This window comes from Pseudophryne corroboree, chromosome 5 (assembly GCF_028390025.1).
Source record: "Pseudophryne corroboree isolate aPseCor3 chromosome 5, aPseCor3.hap2, whole genome shotgun sequence".
Classification (NCBI taxonomy): Eukaryota; Metazoa; Chordata; class Amphibia; order Anura; family Myobatrachidae; genus Pseudophryne; species Pseudophryne corroboree.
This window is the reverse complement of record NC_086448.1, coordinates 590,487,247-590,512,780: the sequence shown is the minus strand read 5'-3', so window position 1 is coordinate 590,512,780 and position 25,534 is coordinate 590,487,247. Positions and strand designations below refer to the sequence as shown.

The following is a 25,534-nucleotide window of genomic DNA, read 5'->3' as shown; positions in this document are numbered from 1 at the left end:
TTCCATAATTTATTGTAACTTTCAATGGGAAACGGTAATAAAGAACTTGCACTGATAAATATACAGTATGTTTATATAATTTGGAACTAAATGTCTGCTTAATAAATAGAAGTAAGGAAGAAAGTGAGAAAATTTCAAGCTGAATGCAATCATTAGTATCTAATGACATGAGAACCACATTTTTATGTAGTTTACCCAGCATAGAATAAAGCTCTTTCCTACATAAAGTTTTCTCAAACCACAGAAGCTATCTCTTTTTTCCTTTGGAATGAAAGTGCAGTTAAACTAAATACATTTTCATAACTCTGATAATCCAGGTGCTGAGTGTCTGAATTGTACATGTAAGAGTTATGTACTGCCAGTGACCAAAGCTAAGAAAACCAGGACACATATGAGACCTACATTAATCTTCAGCTGAGTGTCACAACAAATTGCTTGCATTTTATCTCCATGGAGAGTTGAGAAATAATTGAATTGTACAAACAATAATAATAACTACCGAGTCTCATTAATGTTTGCTTGTAGAGTACATTGTATTTTATATGTAAGAGATGTATTTGGTTGTATATATGTGTTACATTTGGAATTTATTTTCAAGTAACATTTATGTATCTCAATACGCATAGCCCTTTCATTTCTCTTTAGAATGATAATTTAGCTCTTCTGTTTGTCTGAAAAACTGTTTAAGGTATTGGCTCAGTAGTTTTATTTTCAGATGGATTTTTTGGGCTTGTAAGACACTCTATATAGTCCTCATATTTATATGCCTTTCCCAGTGTTGGTGATCACAACAGGACTTTCTCAACTTATAACTTTAATACACAATTTGGCACCTTAGTAATCTTGCCAGTTACAGGATGCATGGTCAGATCATACAGTATGTCAAAATTCAAGAAGGATGCACTGTGTAGTGCTCATAGTATTCTTTCTAAATTTTATATGGGCAAGTTAGCATAAATGAGAACTCTTGGTAAAGCAGCACTCTGCACAGTCTCCTTTGCTGCATACATTCCAGGCACTAGGACCCAGAGTCTGCATGGAGCTGTGACCTCCAACCTGATCTGCTACAGCACACCTACTTTACAGAATACCAAGGCAATATTTATATTAAACCAATAAAACTAACATTTTGTTTTAAATCTAACTCTCTCTGAACATGTTATATCTGCTCCCCCTGCAGTGCACATGGTTTTTCCCAACTGCTAACAAATTTGCTGCTGCGATCAACTCTGAATTACCCCCTAAGTGAGGAATGAATACGTTTAAGAGAACTTTTGTATTGGGTAGAATGGATGATGAGTTAAAGAGCAAGTGAAACACACTGTATGAATAGATTAGTCAACACTCTATAGATTGAACTGAGGAGGTGTACAGAATTGATCTTTGTAGAAGATGAAATGACTGATCCAAAAATATACTGAACAGATCTAGGCAGCAATTGTAAATGATCAGCATCATGGAAAATTCATTATGGGCTTTAGATATTCATTTAAAGTTCCAAAAAGTGAAATTCATTAATCATTTTTTGGCCTAAAATTCTATATGGAGAGATTGATGTAATTTCTAAATAAAGAACCAGACTTATCACTGGCCAAATTAAATTACAGTCCTTTAGCAAGACTCAGTCATTAACTAGTGTGAAGAAAGGTCACATTTTATTATATTGAGATTATTAATTGAGAATCCAAACTATGTAAACAACAAATGATTTTAGAGTATAAGAACATAGTCTAAAGTTGTAAACCTAAAAGACAACATCATGAAATACATAATTAAAAAGAAGGATATGACACAGTTAAACAATCAGGGTTAATTTAACATAAAATCACCACATGAGATAAAAATATATAATAAATCAATCAATTCTAATCTAGGAGGCAGGTTTTTATTCCATATTTCTGTACTTTGTAACAAAAATCCCTACACAGTTAATTAAAATGGTATTAATAACGATTTTAGTTTTGTTACACTATGGTTTTAGTAATGTACATCTTGTAATAATTTTCATCTGAACTCACATTAAGATTTGTAATAAATTCTATACAACTTTTCTTGTTGTCCAAAACAGAAAGGAATCCTATTATTGTATCAATCAAGTATGTGCACAGAAGGATGTCAGTTCCACTGGGACCAAATGCTTCACTCTGATGCTTGTGTTTATATTTTAAATAATGATGCTTATATTTGAAACAATTATGCTGAAATATAATATATTTTAAATAATGATGCTTATATTTGAAACAATTATGCTGAAATATACATTTAAGCAACATAAATTGTGTAGCGCTGAATCTGCAGATTTTACAAAATAATATGCGAAAATTGAACATTGTATCATGCCCGAAAATATGTTTATATGAAACAAAAATTACATATACAGCTTTTTCTTTCCTGTGAGAGTCTGAATTTCATCTATCCCTTTGTATGGTTTGGTCTTCTAGTGTTGTTTTTGGTTATTGCTGTAAATGCGTACTTTTATGGCTTATTATTGATTAAAAACCTAAGTATTTTAATTGTATTTTATTATTTACAACATGCAAATAATTTACCTTATACATAGAAGTTCTGTGCTCCTACTATGGAAAGACAGAAGGGGACACACAGTGCACTATAAGAAAAATGAGTTTGCCCGGGTTACTGCACGAATACACTTTTCATGGACAACAACCCTTTCATATCACTGTGCACTAAACAAATTATTTAAAAATGATGGGTAATATGGAATTGTCAAGTTAATGTTTTGTGCACTTGGCCATCCAGTGTAATTAGCTGCATCATGAAGGGAAATTACTGCTCAACGTTGTCTAAATTAATGGCCAGATTTACAGTATTTTCTGAAGTTTTGGGAGAAAAACAATAGCAGTTTTTCCAAATATGCACTGTTCTATACTGTTGGTAGATAATTAGTTTTCCTGTTCAGTACAACACTTATTTCCTATCTTTCTAGTTCTGGCCAAGTGGTTAGTTTGCATATTTGTGCTTGAAAACAACTCAATCTTTGTTGACAGATCTCATGATATTTAGCAACTATGAATGTGTCAGATCCTGACTGCACTTTTTGAGCAACTATGGATGGATCAGTCTTACACATTTTAGCAGCAACTCAACTTGGGGATAAATGAGTGTACACACATAGGATAAATGTTAGCAATGAATGTTTTGTGTGGGATCCGGTCAGCATTTGGGATACGAGTGCCAGAATCCCAACTGCCGGCATCCCGAATGTAAGTATGCTTGGGCTCCTTAGGGTCAGACCATGGGGTGGTGGGGTGTAAGGTTTAGGCTGTATGGGGAGGGTTACGTCAGAGGGAGAGGGGGAAGGTAAAGTTTAGGCTGCAGGGAGGGAGGTTATGGGTAGGCACCACCGGTGAGGGTTAGAGTTAGGCTGTGGGGATGATAGGGTTAGTTTTAGGCTGTGGGGATGGGGTGCTAGGTTTAGGCACCACTGGAGGGGTGTTAAGATGCAGGGGGGCCAATTAGGGTCAGGCTGTGGGGAGGGAGGGTTCAGGGATAGAAGAGGAGGGATAGCATACTTACCTTCCATGTGTCGGGATGCCACTGTCTGTATTGTGACCGCCGGCATTCCAAGCACAAGGATCTTGATACCATCCTGTTTTGGGCATGTAAACAGAATTGTAGGCTATTCAGAGCATACTTGACAAATATTCCAGAAGTTACAAGAGTGCTGAATTTGGGGTGGGGGCTTTCCTAGCCTCCTGACTGAGCTGTCCAGTCTCCCAGTACTGCCTACTCTTTGACGGAAATAAGTGTTCAGGTGTTTGGATTATGCATTACAATAGTGTAATTCTAGCTATACCTCATTCTGTAAATTAACATGAATAGTGTCTTTGAACAGTTGGGAGCAGGTCTACAATACCATGTATTCAATCCCCCACTGCAACATTTGGGCTTTAAACAGTGGGAAGGTGGGGCAAGGGTGATGAAAATGTGGGGGCCTATCTGGCACCAAGGATAGTGCTGGTGTAAATGCATGTGGATAGTGATGACAGCTAATTACACAAGTGGAGCCCTATTGATGCGACCAACCCTGAATACAGGAGATTGGAGTTTGGTTATATAATGCTATTTTTAGTGATTTTTTATGGTAATTACATTTTAATTTTATAATGAAAATATATTTTGTGGGGCTATTATAAAAACTAAACAGTTACATAAGTATACATAGTTACTGTATTACTTTGTATAAAAATATTCAATGAAATGTTCAATTAGCTGGTTCAGTTAGTTGTGAGGTGCCAACATGCAGTTTCATAGGAAAATATTACTTGCATTTTTTACTTGCAACTCTATGGGACATAACAGGAAATGTTTTCCTGCCCTACTGTTCCATGGCTAACTGAATGTGCCTCTGACATTGAAAACAGATCTCAGTTCTGCAGTTATCATAGGACCGAGATTTATCAAGCCTTGTAGAGTAATAAATTGCACAGTGATAAAGTACCAGCCAATCAGCTCCTAACTGCCATGTTACGGGCTGGGTTTGAAAAATGACAGTTAGGAGCTGTTTGGCTGGTACTTTATCACTGTGCAATTTATCACTCTCCAAGGCTAACAAGTCGAATCTGTTAACAAATCGAATCTGCATTGTCGGAATGCTGGCCGTTTGTGGCCAGCATTGAATAGTGAACTGTCGGATCCTCTCCATCGAAGAGGATCTGACATTCATTGAATACACCCCTAAATGTTCATCAGGAAGTCTACAATGGTGACTTATTAGCAGTGGCCTTTTATCTTCACACGCATACACCATTATTTTTTTATGGCTACAGATTTACCTTTAATTTTCCCTATCTCCACAGACTACATAAAGTTTTATAGAAGTACAGACATGTGACATTTCCATTGTGTAATAATTTTAAATGTAATAAGCTAAAAAGATTTAAGTAAAAGTGTGTATATGAGAACAGCAATTATTTAACCTGTGTGAGTGGTGCTGCAGTCAACACAGAGTTAGTTATGTATACTTTCTTACAGAGATTTGAAAGCTCACACTAGACCACACATCATATTTTCTCATCAGAACATCAAGAGGGTGGCGTCTTGATTTTAAATAAATTCTGTATATAAAGAATCTCATCACTATGACCAGGGGTAGTTTAAGAGAGGTGAGGGACCCTGTGCAGGATCTGATCATGCCACCTCCTCTCTGACAGCACAGGAAACTCTGGCTTTTTCGCCAGAGTCTACTGTGCATGCATAGGTCTCTGAAAACATGGAGCCATGTCTTTCTCCTGTGGACATCTCTACTGTGCATGTGCAAATCACAGGGTAAATGGCTGCCGCACCATTTTCCTTCTAGAGCTGGCCACTGTGCGACTTTGGAGAGGTAAGTATATATATATATTGGTGCAGGGTGTGCTGTGTGGGCCATGCACTGGTGCTCCCAGGGGCTCGTGTGCCCCGCACACCTTGCACCTATTATACATATACCAAAAACTACGGCTCAGATACAGATGTTAGCCACTTAGTATCTATTGCAATATATCTGGAAATATTTTTGCTTTACAAAACTCATATTTCAATATTCCTGTTTTAAAATGTTATATTGTTTATTATAAATCTGCTTTTTATATAAATATTATATATCAGTGGTTCCCAAACTGGCTGCGTTTGCACCCTGGTTGTCATGGGGCACTTGCAGGGGACCAGGACCAAATGCAACTATTCATGATCCATATGATAAGCAACACATGAGCTGATTGCTGACAATCATAAAATATTTGAAAAATATAGAATCTCATCCCAGTCCACCACCAAATAAATGAACATACGGATGACCAGTAAGCACAAATGTAATAATCAGGGGTTAAAGTAAGCCGGAACGGGGCGGAACTGCGTTCCGTCAGTTCCACTTGGAGACGGAATGCAGTTCCGCCTCCTCCTGCTCACCTAACCCGATGTGTGCCCGGCACCACAGGGTGATGCCAGGTACCCACTGAGATTGTGTTACCAGCTGGTGCCCGGTTCTCTCTCCAAAGTGGAAACTGGTGGCAGGAGCTCACTACTGAGCTCCTGCTTCCGGCTCCCGGCTCTGTCAGTGTGCGTATTGGGAGAGACATCATGACATCTCTACCATAGTGCCAAGGAGCGGATGCCAGGAGGACTGCATCAGTCGGGCGTGGGAGCGGGGCTTGGTAAGTATTGCAGGTTTTTTTTTTAACATGTGTGAGTGTATTGGTGGGGAAAACTACCGGGGTCAAGCTACAGGGGGCTAACTACAGGGGGCTAATTACTTGGGGCAAGCTACAGGGAGCTAACTACTGTGGGCAAACTACAAGGGGACAAGCTACTGGGGGCAAACCACAAGGGGGCAAACTACAGGGGCACATTACTACTGGGGGCATAACTACCGGGGCATATTACTACTGGGGGCATTACTACTTGGGGTAAACTACTGGGGCATTACTAGTTGGGGGTTAAACTACAATGGGGCTAAACTACAAGGGGGCAAACTACAGATGGGCATAACTACTGGGGGCTAAGCTACAAGTGGGCAAACTACAAGGGGGCTAAACTACTGGGGCATAACTACAGGGGTATTACTACTTGGAGGCATTACTACTTGGGGCAAACTACTGGGGGCAAACTACATGGGGCTAAACTACTGAGGGCATTACTACTGGGGGCTAAACTGCTGGGGACATAACTGCAGGGGCTAAACTGCAGGGGGCATTACCAATGGGGGCTAAACTACCTGGGGCAAACTACATGAGGACTAACCTACAGGGGCTAAACTACTGGGGGCATTACCACTGGGAGGCTAAACTAAAGTGGGGGTAAACTACTGGGGTCTTAACAGCAGGGGCATTACCACTGGGGGCATAACTACTGGGGCTAAACTACAGGGGTCTAAATGACTGGGGGCATTACTACAGGTGACATTAGTACTGGGGGCAATACTACACAGGGGCATTACCATTAAGGGCATTACTAATGGGGGCACTACTAAAGAGTGCATTGTAAAGGGGGCAGTTCATAAGGGGCATCACTCCTGGGGAAATAAGGGGCACTACTACTGGGGGCACTGCATAAGGGGCACCACTACTATGGGCTCTATATAAGGGGCACTACCACTGTACAGTACAGTGGACATTGCATAAGGAGCACTACTACTGTGGGCATTGTAAAAGGGGCGCTACTGCTGTGGGCATTGTGTATTGCGGGGTGCTACTACTGTGGTCATTATGTGTATTAGGGGTGCTACTACAGTGGGCATTATGTGTATTAGGGGTGCTACTACTGTGGTCATTATTACTATTGTGTGATCACTCCCCTTTCTTTTTGAGAACACATTCTTTTTTGGGATGCGTGCCTACGGCGCGCGCAATACCTTTATTGCATAGGCGCCGGGGGAGGGAGCATGAGTTCCACCACCTCTCTAGGACCACTGTAACCACTGATAATAATGTTCGCTGAATTTCTCAGTACCAAACTTCTGGCCTAATGGTGCAGTGAAAAAATGCTGATACAATCACCCATAATTCAGAAAAGTTTGGGAATCAACGTTATATATAATTATACTGTTTACAGGTTTTATGTTTTCCAATAAGTACCATTTAATTAGCTATGCATAGCAGTTACACCTGTTTATAATAAATTTGGTATATTTAAACTTGCTTTGACTGCACTAAGCATTGCCTCCTGTTGTTGTTTTAAAAACAAAATGCATGGATCATGTTTAGAAATCTGTAAGAAAGAACATATAACTCAAACTCCTTTCAGACATAGCCAAGATACTGGGCATGCTCAGTAGTCTGGGGTCCTTTTTATGTCTGAATAGTGCAATCCGAATGCTTAGACCCGGGTCGCACTGAGAAGGAACTTATTGGCTGTTAGAGGCTGTGGGGCTTTTAGAGATGACATCAGTGGCCAATGGGAGAGGTTCCCCCTTTAAATGAATCTCACTTAATGCCAGGGCAGACACACTTACATGTATGTGTGAAAGTGGACTACCCAGGAAAAACCCGAGCCTGCAGTGTGACAGAAGTTCTCTTATCTGGGACATGGATTACACCTGTGTTGAGAGCCATGTATTTGCTGGGGTGCATGTCTGCAAGTGGTATCACAGTGTGATTGTGACAGTTCTCAACCCTAATCCTTAAGTACCACCAACAGGTCATGTTTTGTGGATTTCTTTAACCATGCACAGGTGAGTTAATCTATTTTGCTGTGTCAATAAATATCCAACCTGTTTCCACAGACAGAAATCTACAAAATATGACAAATTGGAATTAGAGTGCCTGAGAACCCCTGTTTTAGAACATCACTAATCATATTTAAAAAAAATAATTATTATTCCTAACTGTACTGTTTAAAATCATTTGAAGTATTTGCTTAATTCATTTATTTAAAAGTTATTTAAAAGAGTTGAAAAAACAGGCTAATGCACCATCCAGTGGACCAGAGGGCCCAGATTCTGGTCTCAGAGCCTGCATATTTGTTGCATCCATTTTGGACTGCTTAAAATAGGAATCTGTTAATCCTCCAATTTGCCTTATCCTGTACCTGCATCATTGATTGCATTGTTTAAATGCACTATTTGTTAGAAAATAAATTGTGTTACAAACTACACTATAGCCTCTATGTTCTTATGTCTCTGTATGCAGTGGTGCTGAGAAGGGGAGAGGGTACTAATTACTCGTGCCCAGGCAGCAGCTGCAGCTCTTCTCCTCCGTGTGCTGGACTACAGTGTGTCCAAGGAGGTGCTTAAAGTACTATTTTATTTGTAATTTTTTATAAGGGTGCATGGCCACACCTCCTGCAATTAGGCCACACCCTTTAAAAAGTACATGGCCCATCCAGGCTCTCTACTGCCCTGACCATATGTCGTGAACTATCATTTATACATGTGTTGAGAATCTCAAGTTCCACAGCTACAATGAAAACGTCAACGGGAAGTATTAGTCCATCACAATACATCTTAGTCTTTTTTAATGCAAAAGGTATAGCAGTGTATACTTTGCTACCATATATATATATATATATATATATATAAAATGTAAATTTATTCTGGAGTCAGTATGTTGTTGAGTGTGTTAGTGTAATTAAAAGCAATGAAACGATAATCTTTGGTGTCAACTATGTCACCTGCACATTTTTATTAAGCTGTAAATAGGAAACATGGAATTGAAAGAATGCTTATCTACAATCTCAGCAACATAATATATGCAGTCATCTCCTGTTCATCAGTGATAACTTAATTTTTTAAGCGGTTGGAGAGAGACATTATCAACAAATGGTTAATTAAGTTATCAACAATTAAATCCTGCTTATTATCTTGTAAAGATTATGTATATTAATTTGCCAAATAAATTGTCTCCATTTGCTTTATTTTAATTTGTGCTTAATTCAGTATACAGTATAGTATATTTATATACATATTGTACTTTTGTTTTCAGATTTACAGACGCTGCTGGTTAGTTTTCAAGAAGGCTTCAAGTAAAGGTCCAAGGCGACTAGAAAAATTTCCAGATGAAAAAGCAGCCTACTTTAGAACATTTCATAAAGTAAGTGTTCAATTCAGTATATACAGATGGGTCCACATATATCTTGACCGTTAATAGGATTAACTGAGACTGGCCAGTCAGACTTAATCCCCTGCTGTAATGACTTAATCCCCTGCTGTATTGTTCTCTGTATTGTATTGCAGCTGAGAACAATAGATGAAGGGTTTATACTAATAAATCATGTTGTGACTAGGCACAGAAAACTACTCAAGATAATGGTGGACCCATCTGTACCATAGTGTATATAATAAATATTTTTGTACTGCATAGTTAACATATTTTCCTAACAAGTGTTATAGTGAAATAAAGTTTGCAAGCAATGTGTACAGTAATAAACTATATTATTACTTATTTGACCAAAATGTTATTTGACTTTTATCTAATCTCTTTATTAACCACATTGGTCAATTATATTTATTTGTTGGGAAAATATGTGAACTTTTAGAACAATTTGATACTTTGGTTGGTTCTCATAATGCGAGGTAGCACTTTATTACACACTGTATGTTTAAAAATCTGAATTATAACCACATGACAACATTTTTCTGTTTCCTGTGCCTCCTAAAATATCCATTGATGCTTAAGGGTCTGGAAAGGATTTAAAAATGTTGCTAAACAGACTATTAAATATTTTCTAAGTAAAATCTAACATTTTTATGTACATGCATAGCAGTGGGAGTATTATAATTTAGGCTACACTATTTGGGTGGCTTGCAGCCGTTGAGAAAATAGAGAATTCTGGCTTCTACAAATATCTTCCAAACTCTGCAAGTGAATGGCAGGTGAATATTAACAAAATATGTGTTATACATAGAGCTCCCAACATAAAAAGTTAAAACAATTCCCATAACTGTTATATCTTATTTGGTGCCAAATAACAGAATAAGTCATGTTACAGTATGTGGCATGAATAAGCTTCAGGTTACATGGATGCCCTAGTTTCCCTGAACTTTCCTAAAGTACACTTCAATTACCCCTTTAATAATAATAATAATAATAAGAAGAAGAATCATTTTATTTATATAGCACTCTTTCTCCAACATGACTCAAGGTGCTTTAGAGACATTAAAAACAATGCACATAATACATAAGATTTAATTTAAGATACAGCAATAAACAAGCCACACAGAAATAAAAAAGAAAACATAGAGTGCAAAAATAAGCACAATGCAGAGTTTCTGCAGGCATTTTGGGTAATAACTACCAAGGCTTGTTAATTCCACACTGACAAGGTACCAGGTGAGGCAGGCATCTTGGGAGCACTGTGTAGGATTAACCTGGGTGGAATAGGTTATCCCTAGAAGAGATGACACAAAATGGGGTGATTGCAGCATCCTACTGCTAAGAATAGGGTTCCAATTAAACAGATCCATGTATTGTTCATCTTATCTACAAATCTACCAGATGAGGCAGCCATGTTGGCTGCACTACAAAGGTTACACTGTGGGAGGTGATCCATAGAAGGACCAAAGGCATGTATGGGAAAACTGACACTAGTGTAGTAGTATGATTTAGCTTGCACTGAAAGATCCATGTGAAGTACATCCTGCCTGCGGATGAACCATCCGAGGCAATCATCTGGGGTACACTGTGTTGGTTGCTTCTGTCAGGAAGTGCAGTCAGTGGCGGTACATATTACAGGAATATCACATGGTGGTGTGGAAGTATGCTGTAAGAAAAAGAAGAGAAAAAACCCAACATGGCAAAAGTAACAGTATATATGAATGTCCTGGTCTCATGGGAGCAGTACAGATTTGTATGAAAATGTGGGGAGCACACTTATGTCCAACAGAAATTTCTGTGCTGTTGCTGGTCCTGGTGTAATCCTCCCTCAGCACCCTGTTCACCTTGAGGGATAGGCCCAGTTGCAATCATGATGTTCTAAGCAGGAGAGCTGGTAGGCTTGGTCCCAGTGTTCTCATGGTGGAGGTAAGGAGAAGCCACATAATAATCCTGAGTTGCAGTGTTTGAAAAATTGTTTCATTTGTGATTTTAGTGTAGTTCAAAGTCTAAATTCAGTTCAAACTCCAGTTATAACTCTGCATCCTTGAAATGACATCCTTTGAATGCAGTCTTTCTGATTGCAGAACTTGAAAATCATTATATTAAATGCTTACATCCTATTAGCTGGCACAGGGCAAGTTTTGTTCAGCAATCTAATTAACAGAGGGGGTGCTGCATTTCAGTCAGGTCACCATTGCAGGCAGACAAACTTTCTTGGGGTGTGTAAAGTGTGTAAAATCTCAGATATATAAATATGAAGATGCTTTTTACTGTGAAATGTGAGATGGGATCCAGTTATACTTCTGCAGCCTTGAAATGACATCTTTTAAATGCAGTCTTCCTGAATGCAGACCAGGGCCAGATTAAGCCATGGGGGGCCCAGGGCACCTAAAACAGGGGGCCCTGGGGCACTTAAGACAGGCAGAAGGGGGTGTATATTATATTGTGCATACTTCCCAACGTGACTAATTCCAGGAGGGACAAAATGCTCTCCTCCTGGACTTCTCTCTTCTATATGATTGGCTGTACCTGTGTTGAACTATTTAATTGATAAGAAAGGTATTTCAACATAGGTGATTGTAGTCATGAATTAAGAGGGAAGCCTAGGTAGAGAGCATTTTGTCCCTCTGAATGGATCATGTTAGTAGGTATGGATTGTGGACATTAAATGTAAACCAATGGTGTATATTATATTGAAACTAATAGTTTATTAATGTCTGGGTACTGTTTATACTGTAGCTCCACCTAATTGACAAATATTTTATAAAGTTTTATATTTTATAAAGTTTTCTTGTAGTGGAACAAAGATAACTTGAACATCTTTAAAATACACATAGAATTTATCTTGTCACATGCAAAAATAGCAGCATCCGCTGTACTACTTACACACTGGGACAGGACTCAGGAGGACTCTCTGTGTGTGTCTATCTTTCTAGACCTGAATGCTCTAATTAGATAACAGGTTACACAAGACCCAGACACCCAGGCGTGGAGGAGGAGAAACTGGGATCCCTAGATCACTTACAGCTCTCTCCGCCCTCCTATCTCTCCTCTTGTCGGGAAGCTCTGTTGGCAGCTCATGAAATCTGATACTCCTGTGTCTCTGCCTGCCCTGTATTCTGTCCTGTTCACATTTTGGCTGCCAGGTTCTGCTACTGCACAAGAGGGTGTACTAGTGATGTCAGTGGGCTCTGACTGGGGGCCCCCTGACAAAGGGGGGCCTGGGGTACAGTATCCCCTGTGTCCCCACCTTAATCTGGCTATGATGCAGACCAGGGTCTGGAACAGGGGGAGGTCTGTTATTCATCAATCTAATTAACAGAAGGGGTGTTGTATTTAAATCTGGATCACTATTGCAGACAGACAAACTGTCTTGGGGTGTGAAAAAGTGTAGCTAGAGAGATGAAAAACTTAGATATACAGTTTAAACATGAAGATTTTTTTTACCTGTGAAGAAAGGAGAGATGGTATCCAGTTATAACTGTGCATCCTTTAGTAGGAAAGGTACAAAGGACCTCATCATGAAAGGGTGTGATGAAGTGACTCCCATGCTACAGTATAATTCAAGGCCTTCTAGTAAAGTAGGTAGCTACCTGAAGGTGGTAAAACCTCACAGGTGTCTGGGAGAGATCACTGCATTTGCAGTGTTCCAGAGGCATTCTGGAAAAGTAAGCAAATATGATCTAAAGTAAATGTGTAACCAAATTTCTGAAGCAATTAGCATTCAGAATGATCAAGAAACCTGAAGCTGAGCAGTTCGTGCAAGACTGTCTAAATAATATACATGTCTTGAAAAGGTTGTGTATAGAGTAATTGGCAAAGCTATTTCCAACAAATGTACTGTACCATGTGTAATTATTCTAATTACATAAGAAATAAGATATTTTTTGCAAAGTTAATTATTTTGTTTAGCTTTTTAAATGTTCACATTTTAATAGTTTAAGGGTTACATTTTTGAAAACAATAGCAAAAAGGTAATTCATAGATTGATTTACAGTATGTTAAAAATGTTAGTTTCAAATAGAATTTAAAAATGATAAATAGAAAAAAGTACTTGATGCACTGTGTTCTGTTACGCCTGAATAAAATGTTTTTTAAGGAAAAAAAGATTAATAAAACAACACATTTAATGCATGTACTTTGTGATCTAGAGTTTATCCTAAAATTATTTTGAAAGCAACTTTTTAAATTACTTTCTATTTGGAAAATAAACCAAAAAACTGAATTTGAAATCAAAATGATAAAAGCTGCTATACTTCTATCAACTAAACAACCATTTAATCAAATTGTATTCACGCTACAGATTCAGCTATTTTTAGATTTTATTAGACAATAACATCAAATTTTGCATAACTTGTTGCCTCAGCATCTACAGACTTAAGACATTAAAGTAGAGTCCAATCACATTTAGCCAACATATTCCATTGTGTTGGTGCAGAAATGCATATTTTATAGACACATGTGATTCTCTAGAAGTACTGTAGTTAAAAACAGAAAATTAATCATGTTAATTTAAAAAAGTGTTGTTCCACCTTTAAATATGAGATATACTAGATAAATAAATAAATAGATAAATAATTAATTACATATGATAGAGCCCCTTTGAACTATCTGCAATTTCCATCCATCTTTAATATAATAATGCTAAGATTTGATTCAAAAGTTATATAAGATAACTAAAACACCACACCAAGGAAAATTTAAGTGTTTGAAAAACTGCTTGAATTTGCCTTACTGTAAGTACAATAGTTTACTGTATAAAAATGTGTGCTGAGCTGTTTATCAACTATAAGGAACAAAATCCATGTGGTTTCCTAATTTAGCTTGTTCTGGTTTGCTTTTGTATACAGATGGAGCTAAGCTAGGGCAGGGAATAGTGTGCTCAGGTGATATGTGCACATGAAACTACATAAGTCTGATAGCTCATAAATAATACCCTTCATTTAATAAACCTTACTTAACTTAAAACTTAGCATTAAGAAATTAAGACCCCAAAAAGTGTATGACATTACCTACCTCCCAACTTTTGTTGAATGATAAGCGGGACTTACCGTGCCAAAGGCAAGGTTGCAGAAGAAAAAGAGGCATGGCATCGGAAGGAGTTGGAGTGGCTTCAGGTGGAGGGCAATGGCCTAGTGCCATAATCCCCTTTTTCATCATTTAGCACCCTGGCTAACCCTGGCTAACCCTCCCCATACGGATAGTGTGCACGGCATTTAATCAGTGAACACTGGCTGCTTTGCAGAGCAGAGCAGCGGTGATCACTGACTCTCCCAATCTGCACCCCCCCGCCACACTCGCGGGACACTGCAACCAGCATGAGCGACATCGGGACAGTGTCCAATTAGTGCCCGCTGCATTTGGGACAGTTGGAAGGTATGCATTAAAATGTCATCATTTTTCGATGACATTATTTATTAAGCTACTTATACAGTGCAGCATATTCCATTGCATTTACATATAAACAGTAATAAAAGAAGATGGACTGCTGGATATGTAATTAGCATATATGTTTGCTAATAGTAATTATGTCCGTGCAAATACCTGTAAAGAAAAAGTAGGTTAGTGGTATGATGTTTACAGCACTTTTAAGTGCAGTTGTGTGAGTCCATAGGTTGTCCATTTAAATGGGGGTTCCGTTTATATGCCGGTGGTCCATCCTGCAACCAGGTAATGTTACTAAGGAAACCTGTCTAACATTTCCAATAGCTGCCTACTTTTGCAATGCCTCTCCTGGGTTTCTCTTCGTCTGGCTGGTTTCCGCTGGCGTCTTCTTGCTTTCTCACCCATCAGCGCAATGCAAAGGGCCCAGTGGCCCGAAACACGTTGGTAAGCACCAGCGACCAGGTCCAGTGATCCACCATGTCATCCGCATTGTTCCAACTGGTGAGAAAGCAAGAAGATGCCTGCGGGAACTCGCCAGCTGCGAATAATCACAGCCAGGCATGCCATCCAGCATGCTGCATTGCAGCAAAGATGAACATGGCTAATGTACATTTGTAAAACTTATGACAGTCCATATTCCAAAAGCAAAGTGCCTGAAAAGCCATACAGTAGTTGGTAAAACCATATCAGCTGCGTTAGTAGCTCTGCCAATGCAAGTGGATGTTGAAGTCACAGGGAGACAATGCCTAAAACCACAGTCAAACTGGTACCACTTTTTAGGGTATCTAATGTTGTGCAATTGCAGGATGTTGACCCAAGTATATAGATTAAATAGACACCAGGCAGACCTGTGCATCACTACATCCCTATAAGGAAATCAAGGGCATAGCTACCATAGGTTCAGACAGTGCAGCTGCTATGAGGCCCAGAACTGAGAGGGGCCCACCTTCCCTGTCAAAGTTACATGTGTTATATAATTTTTTCACCATTGGGTAGTACGTAGGGGTCCTTTCAAGCCTTTTCCTTGGGGCCTTAAAAATATCTAGGTATGCCCCTGGACCTGCTTCTTGTACTGTGTAATGAACTGGAGGGCATTTTAATGTTATATAATATGAACCGGGGCACTGTAATGAGGCACAATATGAATGGGGAGCACTATACAGTATATGATAATGAGAATTGGGGGTACTGTGCGGCTCTGAAATGTGACATACTGTAGGGTGAACTTATGCACTACTGCGATTCATAAAAGAAACTAGGGCACTAATATGGGGCATAACATTAAATAAGGCTCTACTATGGTTCGGAAAATGAACTATGGCACTATTATAGGGCATAAAATTAACAACTGCTGCAGAGAAGTGTCTCTCTAGAAGCATTGGGATGGGGGCCACTTCAAAATTTTGCTATGGGGCCCGCAAACTTTTGGCTACGACCCTGAAGGAAACCAAATGGCCCTGACCCACCTAATCAGTCCTAGAGAACCACAATATGCACTGCAGTACAGAGGTCTCAGAACCACATCTCCAATAGAAAGCAGACTCCACTGCTTAAGAAAGGGTCACACATTTGTGAAGCCTAAATGCAGATAAAATGCAAGCTCAACACTAAAATGAAAAAGTAATGCCTCAAAGAAAAGAGCTGTCCCAGAGTTGCATGCGCAGATCTCCAGGAAAATTGTGCAGTGGCCATTTTCCCAGTGATTTTCCTCCTGCGTATGAGCGAAACAAGTGCCATCTAATGACTGATAGCCAACATGACAAAGTTGGACCTGAATGGCATCATTTACAGATGAGAGATGTTGAATCAGGCAAAATTTACACCCACCATGGACAGCACTAAATCTGAGAAGAGAGGAATTGAAAAAACAGAGACATGGCCCAGTTGGGTTCACTACGGCTGGCCGGCGGTCGGGCTCCCGGCGACCAGCATCCCGGCGCCGGGAGCCCGACCGCCGGCTTACCGACAGCTTGGCGAGCGCAAATGAGCCCCTTGCGGGCTCGCTGCGCTCGCCACGCTACGCTCGCCACGCTACGGGCACAGTGGCACGCTACGCGCGCCACACTATTTTATTCTCCCTCTATGGGGGTCGTGGACCCCCACAAGGGAAAATAAGTGTCGGTATGCCGGCTGTCGGGCTCCCGGCGCCGGTATACTGAGCGCCGGGAGCCCGACCGCCGGCAAACAGAAGACCACCCGGCCCAGTTGAACCTCCTTCATAAAGCATTCCTTGAGCAACAGGGAAAAGTCATAAACTAAGCACAAATTATGAGGCTGAGATCTAGGAACTGACCCCATGATGGTCAATCTGAAACTTGCGGTAAAACCATTGTGGAACAGAAATGCCATCATTCAGTCCTGGTACATGTCAAGCCACGGAGACAATACTTTAACCCAGACAGTCAAGGGCACCCTTTTATGTAGAGGGAGCCAGGGTCTGGCCTGAAGGTCTACTGTGGGGCACCCCCAAAAAGACTGCTGTAATCTTTTGCAGGATGGGCTCCATTACACTGGAGACAGAGGTATCTAAAATGAAAAAGTAATGCCTCAAAGAAAAGAGCTGTCCCAGAGTTGCATGCGCAGATCTCCAGGAAAATTGTGCAGTGGCCATTTTCCCAGTGATTTTCCTCCTGCGTATGAGCGAAACAAGTGCCATCTAATGACTGATAGCCAACATGACAAAGTTGGACCTGAATGGCATCATTTACAGATGAGAGATGTTGAATCAGGCAAAATTTACACCCACCATGGACAGCACTAAATCTGAGAAGAGAGGAATTGAAAAAACAGAGACATGGCCCAGTTGGGTTCACTACGGCTGGCCGGCGGTCGGGCTCCCGGCGACCAGCATCCCGGCGCCGGGAGCCCGACCGCCGGCTTACCGACAGCTTGGCGAGCGCAAATGAGCCCCTTGCGGGCTCGCTGCGCTCGCCACGCTACGCTCGCCACGCTACGGGCACGGTGGCGCGCTACGCGCGCCACACTATTTTATTCTCCCTCTATGGGGGTCGTGGACCCCCACAAGGGAAAATAAGTGTCGGTATGCCGGCTGTCGGGCTCCCGGCGCCGGTATACTGAGCGCCGGGAGCACGACCGCCGGCAAACAGAAGACCACCCGGCCCAGTTGAACCTCCTTCATAAAGCATTCCTTGAGCAACAGGGAAAAGTCATAAACTAAGCACAAATTATGAGGCTGAGATCTAGGAACTGACCCCATGATGGTCAATCTGAAACTTGCGGTAAAACCATTGTGGAACAGAAATGCCATCATTCAGTCCTGGTACATGTCAAGCCACGGAGACAATACTTTAACCCAGACAGTCAAGGGCACCCTTTTATGTAGAGGGAGCCAGGGTCTGGCCTGAAGGTCTACTGTGGGGCACCCCCAAAAAGACTGCTGTAATCTTTTGCAGGATGGGCTCCATTACACTGGAGACAGAGGTATCAGATATTGTGTCAATGTCAATGAAACCCAAAGCCAGAAGCAAATGCCATGTAGGCCTACAACTGACTAAGATCTACTGGATCTGGGGAATTCCCAGAAGGGAAAGGCTCTGACAGCAGCACCAAAAGGAACCATACTGGGGCAAAGATTACAACTAAAGATAACAGAACGCCTGCCTTTGCAAGTGGTTTGGAAATAGGGCCAGCACAACTCCCACAGGGTTACATGATGAGATGGGTGAGGGTCAACAGAAGCCACAGACACTTTGTCCACAGGCATCACAATACACTGAACTACAGGCTCCAGACCCTGGAGAGAAAAAATGGGTCTGTATCAAGGGAATAAGGGAGGAGATTAGCATGAGAAGTGGCCCTAAAAGCCGTCACTGACGAAGCAATCTATAGTAACTATGGGAAGTGCCTAAGGCTTGTGGCAGCTCCACATTGCTATTAGGAGCCCTGGGGCCACCTGACATCATGGTACCAGGCAGAGGTACGCACAGCAGCAGCCTACTAATGTGGATGGCATCCCTTATGGGCTGCAGCATCTCATTGGTTAGGAGCTGTCTACGAACCAGAGGTTGTGGCAGTGACTTTAGATGCTGGCTAAGTATCCTGGGCAGCAACTGTGGAGGCAGCAAGGAGCCAAGCTGGGTTGGAGGAGAGCTGCCAAACCACCCACCTGTGACCTCAATGCCTACCAGGGACCATCTGGATCAGAGCTTTCTGCCAGGAAATGGAGGGGGGAGGACTAGGACACATGAATTACATATTAAATATGGAAAGGGGCAAGCTAGAAGGGAAGGAAGACACAGGAAAGACAGAAATAAAAAATAGAAGCCAAGACAGAACAGTGAGAGCACAGATAATGAAGAAAAAGAGGAAAGAACCAGGAAGAAATTACACAATACAAACCAAATTGCAGCTCTAACAGTACAGAACTTGTCTGTCAGGAAGTCAGCAACAAAGAGGGTTGGGTCATCTGTAGTAACCCAGCTTAAGTCTCTAGAAAGATAATTTCACCCCCATACCTTATTCTGGTTGTTCCAAATCACCTCAGCACAGCACACAGAAACCAACACAGGGGTTTCAGTCATAATCCTCAAGACCTGGTTCTGCATTAGTGTTCAGCCTGAATGATTCCATCTGAATTACATACTTCCACAATAAATTAATGTCAATTTCCTACACAGTTCATTTTCCTACACAGTTCATATTTACCTGTATTGCTACTCACCACCTATAGCAGCCTTGCATCCACCGGCTTACACACAATAAATGCAATATATTATTTAAATATAAAATTCTAGTCAACCCACTAATAGCTTACACAAAAATAGTGCCCCCAAAATGACCACACCTTGTATACTAATTCCAAAACTGGGTCATACGCTGAGACTTCATTATCTCAAGCTCTATTTCCTATAATGAGTGCTAAATATGTTAATGTGAATGATGGTAGAGAGGCTTAGTGACTGAAAAGTGATTAGCATGGAGTTATTGCTGGGCAGAGTTATGTCTCTCCACTGCCACTTTCCTTCTCACATCACCAATCTCATTAATCTTTTCTCATCTAAAACACAGCGAGCATTCACATGGAAGAGGAGAGTGTGGACTAATATGTTTCATTTGTAATTTAAACTTAAAGAAAACAATATAAAAATGTAAAATACAGGACCAATTGCTTTTAACAGCAAATTAGGTTGCACAGAGACCTAGGCCGTGACTTTTTGTTACTCAATTAGAAACATGTAACGTGTTTTCAATGTTTAGTTTGCACCACCAGAGTAGGAGAAAAATAGGAAAAGCTCTATTAAGAGATTTTTAAATAGGAAATAGGAAAACATGGCCAAACAAAACATGGCAGGTTTCCTATAATGCTCTCTAAAAGCAGAAAAACAGTTTTAATACAGTGGGACAAGTGTCGTATTGATGGTAAGTGTGGGGTTCTGAACTTGCAGGTGTTTTTTTTTCATCTATTTATTTTTTTATTTTACAAACCTGTGTATACAGTACTTATTTAATTGCATGGGTCTCGGGAGAGCATTTCATGAAAATATCCAGCAAAGTGCGAGTTAATATATTGCAGGACTTCGCATTACAGAACTCATAGCTAATTGAATTTGGCCCATAGTACTGTATTTGTTAAAGATATGAATGAACAATATTAAGTTTATATGTGTATATATTATGGGGTAAATTTACTAAAGCTTCTAAAAATGAAAAGTGGTGATGCTGCCAATAGCAACTAATCAGATTCTGTCTATCATTTTCTAGGATGCAATAGATAAATGATAGACAGAATCTGATTGGTTGCTATGGTTTAAACTACAGGTAGATAGGAAGCAGTATTTGCAACCTATACCGTATTGTATTAAATTATATAAAGGTCTTCATTTACTATTGGTGCATTTAAGAATGTGCTATTATTTATGTTTTCATACATTTGAAGGTATTCTTCTATATGATTAGTATGTTATCCCTGGCAACAACACTGATATTGCAAAAAAAAAAAAAATGTATGACATTTTATGTAATCACACTCACTACATTGCATTTCAGCAATTAACTGATAATTTAGTTTTCACTCTAATAAAGATGTTTTAATACAAAACCCAGTTGTGTTGTTCCGCAGGCATCTAATTGTAACACTCTGGGGTATAATTATTAAAGAAAATTTTCACCTGAAAATACCTACAAATGTTACAGATCCCCATTATTTACCATGTCATGTTCTCATTTCTGACCCCATAGCAGCTAAAATTTTGAATTTACCAAACTATCTATTGCACAATTTTTTTCAGAGAGAGGTATCTTGATGATCCCGCTCCAGCAATCTCAGATGATATCTGTTTCAACCTATAGTCAAGGGGATGCGGTCAATTTCAAAATCCATCAACTGATGGTTAAAATCCCGACAAGGTAAAAATCCCAACATGGTCAGAATACCGACATTTGAAATGTCGGCAGGTCAAAAAGTCGACATCAGTTTTTCGTGATTTTTCATTGAAACCGGCTTGTTCATACCTTACCAACCCAGTGGACCTAGAGGTGGAATATAAAAGTGTGCCGAGCTCAGTGAGGCACCAAGGGGGTCATTCCAACCTGATCGCATGCTAGCTATTTTTTGCAGCGCTTCGATCAGGTCAAAACTTGGCAAATCTGCGCATGCGTATGCATCGCAATGAGCAGGCATGTCGTATGGGTACAAAGCGGATCGTTGCTGATCGACGGATTTTATGAAGAATCCGATCGCAAGGAGATTGACAGGAAGAAGGCGTTTATGGGTGTCAACTGACCATTTTCTGGGAGTGGTTGGAAAAACACAGGCATGTCCAAGCGTTTGCAGGGCGGGTGTTTGATGTAATCCCGGGACCTGACAGGCTGAAATGATTGCAGCGGCTGAAAAAGTCCTAAGCTACTCAGGAACTGTACAAACTGTTTTTGCTTTGCTCGGCTGCACAAGCATTTGCACACTTGTAAAGCAAAAATACACTCCCCCATAGGTGGCGACTATCTGATCGCAGCGCTGCAAAAAATAGCTTGCGAGCGATCAACTTGGAATGACCCCCATGCCCGAAGCCATGCCGAGCGGATGCGGTACACTTATATGGTGTCCATGTCGACATACACACAAAAAACAATTAAAAACTTGTCGACTTTTTGACCTGTCAATGTTTGAAATGTCGGTATTTTGACCTTGTCTGTATTTTGACTGTTGTTGGTATTTTAACCGTCAATTGTTGTCGGTATTTTAACCGTCTGGATTTTGTATGTAGGTATTTCATACTAAACCCTAGTCAAGCATGTGCATTAGCTGTGGAGTACCTGAAACAGGAAGCAGAGTGACCGTGTAAGCTTTTACTCTGCTTCTAGCTCTTTGATGGGACAAGCTTTTATCAAAGCACTTTAATATTAAATGATCACATTATTAATAATGTTGATTGTAATAAATTTGTCCCTCTGTCTCTGGCAGGGACATATCTAGAACTTTCTGGAACCAATGATAACATATTGGGTACACCTCTCACCGCAATGATTCACCAGAGTAGCATACCTAGTGCTGCTCAGGGGGCATGCTTACTACAGCCTATCACTTTAATGCATTAACATCCTCAAGTCTCTTCATCATCTTCACACCCCCTCATATCATTATCATCTTCTTCCATCATAGTCATTACCCCGTACTGTATAATAACCAACAAAGATCTTCAATGGCATCAGCAAAATGTAGATGCATATCTATAATGTGAGAAGTGTGTACATGGGCCCCTGGAATGATGTGAACCCTGCCCTGCACACCCTGCACCCATAATAGACCACATAGTTGGTTGGAGTTGCTATCACTGCTGTCTCCTTGAAAGCAGCAGTGATAGCTCTCTAAGGTAATACAGCCGGAGGCATCTATTACAATCAGACACCTCCTACTGCAGTGGTTATCCATTCTGTGTCTAAGGAAGCAGCATCAGATCAGTCACTCACTATCAGGCAGCTCGTGGCACCAATGGAGATAATCAAGTCACCCATCGCAGGGGGCAGGAAATTTCCATCCAGTGGAGATCCCTGGCCTCTTCCCTCCCCCTAAAATGTGATGACATGCCTACAATTTGAACAAATGGAGGCCCTCTCCCCACACCCAAATGGAGGCCCCCTCCCTGCCCCCAAATCAGACTATCAGTTACCGGCAGTGTGATTCCGGACTGCATGCTATATTGCAGGACCTGTTCAAGCATGCACAGAATGGGTCCTGTAAAAAATACCAATAATTGGCAATGTACAATAGACTATAGAAACCACTCAGTGTGCAAAAGAATGCAGCCAGCAAAACGTCACACTCCTAAGAGGTTTCCTTCACCCCTCACAACAGGTGTCAAAATACTAAAAATAACGAAGTAAACACTTATCCGGTGCTGTCAAGTTGTTTTCTTATTCATACATCCTCCTTGAACTTTCGATTCGACTTGATACCTTGAAAAAGACCCCAGATCGGGGTGGAAACGCATTGGTGAGCTTTATGGCAATAGGGAACGCGGAGGAAACTACCGATGATCAGCATGCAAAACCTAAGTGGTGACTAGGCTATCCGGAATCCTCTCATAAAACCAAAAATGCTGTTAGGAACTGTTTGACCGCAGTACCGTTTCATCTGGCCCTAAAAAGTGAAAGTTCAAGGAGGATGTATGAATAAGGAAACAACTTGACAGCGCTGGCTAAGTGTTTACTTCTTTTTTGTATTTTACCAATAATTGGCACTTTGCACATACCATAGCAGTTGCTTCATGATCTGAATCAGTGGGCCTGCAAAGGGTCCTCCCCTTACATTTTTGAAGGAAGTGCCATCTTGTGTGATATATATTCAGAAAGATGGTATGAAGCAGGTTATAGTAAATAATGTGGCACTGTTCCTGAGTTTTATTCTACCCTCTCTGCTTGTTCCATCTTCTGAAATATCATACAGAAGATGGCACAGCTAGGCAAAGGTTGGGGAGCTGTATGGAAAAGGGGAGGGGGTGTTGCACATGAGTCCCCTCAATGAATTAATATCCTTTGGTTCAGTAAAGTTGGGTAATGGAGGAGGGCCCCTTAAAGCCTCTGTTCTTTATAGTAATGGGACCCATCACACCAACTATAGTTATGCCCCTGGTCTCTTGAGCTGATGTCGAGTTGGCTGTAAAGTAAGCATTGGCTAAGTACAGTTAAGACATATTTATAAAAATAGGGCTTATGCAGACCACAACATAGATGCATATGTGCCTGTCAGGAGGTTTATCATTTGTAAGTAGTATAAAATACATACAGATGTGTCTACTTACATCTTTGTTTTTTTCTGAATTTGGCACAACATGCAAAACATGGCTAAGCTCTTTTTCATGAGTAGTGAGTGGATGGATTTTAAATTTTTTGTTTGCCATAATAGAATATGTATAACGTAACATATTAAAGAAGCAAATTTAAAAAAATCACAAAGCATGGCTAAATCTCTGAGTCTATGGCATGCAAAACTGTGCCATACATGCCAGGATATAGCAAAGATGTAGGTGGACACATCTGTACTTATGATGAAGAAAATATACATCCACTTTTAGGCAAACTAATTGCATCTAGATTCATTTCATTGATACAATTACTAATTAATAGTGTGGCTGTTGCTTCAGATGTGTCCACACACACCTATCCTTTAATCACACAAATTGGTCCATGTATCACAGTCTTTGCTACTAAGTCACACCAAAACACTAACCCTAAATACCTAGTAACTAAGATGCAAAACTCAGGAAAAAGTAGCACATAAAGGACAATGTAGCAAAGTTGAGGAAAAAGTACACAATCCATGATAAACAGGCAAAAGAAAGGTCCAATCCAACTCTCTATTTTCTATCCTGCAAACAAGATCTTATCCATTCAACCATCTTAGTATCCAATGCCATACTTTCAAGTTTATTTTTTCTGGGTAATTACAGACCGGTTAGTTTGACGTCTATAGTGGGGAAAATATTGGAAGGAATGCTAAGGGATAGCATACAGGAGTATCTACAGACTGCTATGATTATTAGCAAGAACCAGCATGGGTTTGTGAGGGACAGATCATGTCAAACTAACTTAATTAGCTTCTACGAGGAAGGGAGCAATAATCTCGACCAGGGAAAAGCAGTGGATGTGGTCTATTTAGATTTTGCCAAAGCCTTCAATACAGTGCCTCACAGGAGACTGATCATCAAATTAAAGGAGCTTGGCCCAGGAAAAACTGTTTGCACATGGATAAGTAACTGGCTGGATAACAGGGTACAGCGAGTAGTGGTCAACGGGAAGTCCTCAAGCTGGACCCCAGTAGTCTGCGGAATACCACAAGGGTCCGTACTCGGGCCACTACTGTTCAACATATTTATCAATGACCTAGAAATAGGCCTGGAAAGCACAGTGTCAATCTTTGCAAATGATACTAAACTGTGTAGGGTAATTAATTCAGAAATAGATGTGGAGTCCTTGCAGAATGATTTGTCTAAACTTGAAACCTGGGCGTCTAAATGGAGAATGAGGTTCAATATAGAAAAATGCAAGGTTATGCATTTCGGGACTAAAAACAAACTTGCATCCTACATATTAAATGGGGAAAGTCTAGGGGTAACAGTATTGGAAAAAAGATTTGGGAGTACTCAGTGATAATAGGCTTAATA

The 25,534-nt window shown here is 40.5% G+C and overlaps 1 protein-coding gene across 3 annotated transcripts in view; it reads left to right on the top strand.

Annotated features, from left to right (window-relative positions):
• Positions 1–25,534, top strand: part of DOK6 (docking protein 6) — a 799,313-nt gene that overhangs the window by 273,038 nt on the left and 500,741 nt on the right. For all 3 annotated transcript variants that reach the window (XM_063923391.1, XM_063923390.1, XM_063923392.1), the window contains exon 2: positions 9,420–9,527. In XM_063923391.1, the coding sequence (XP_063779461.1) occupies positions 9,420–9,527 (108 nt within the window). The remainder of the gene's footprint in view (positions 1–9,419; positions 9,528–25,534) is intronic.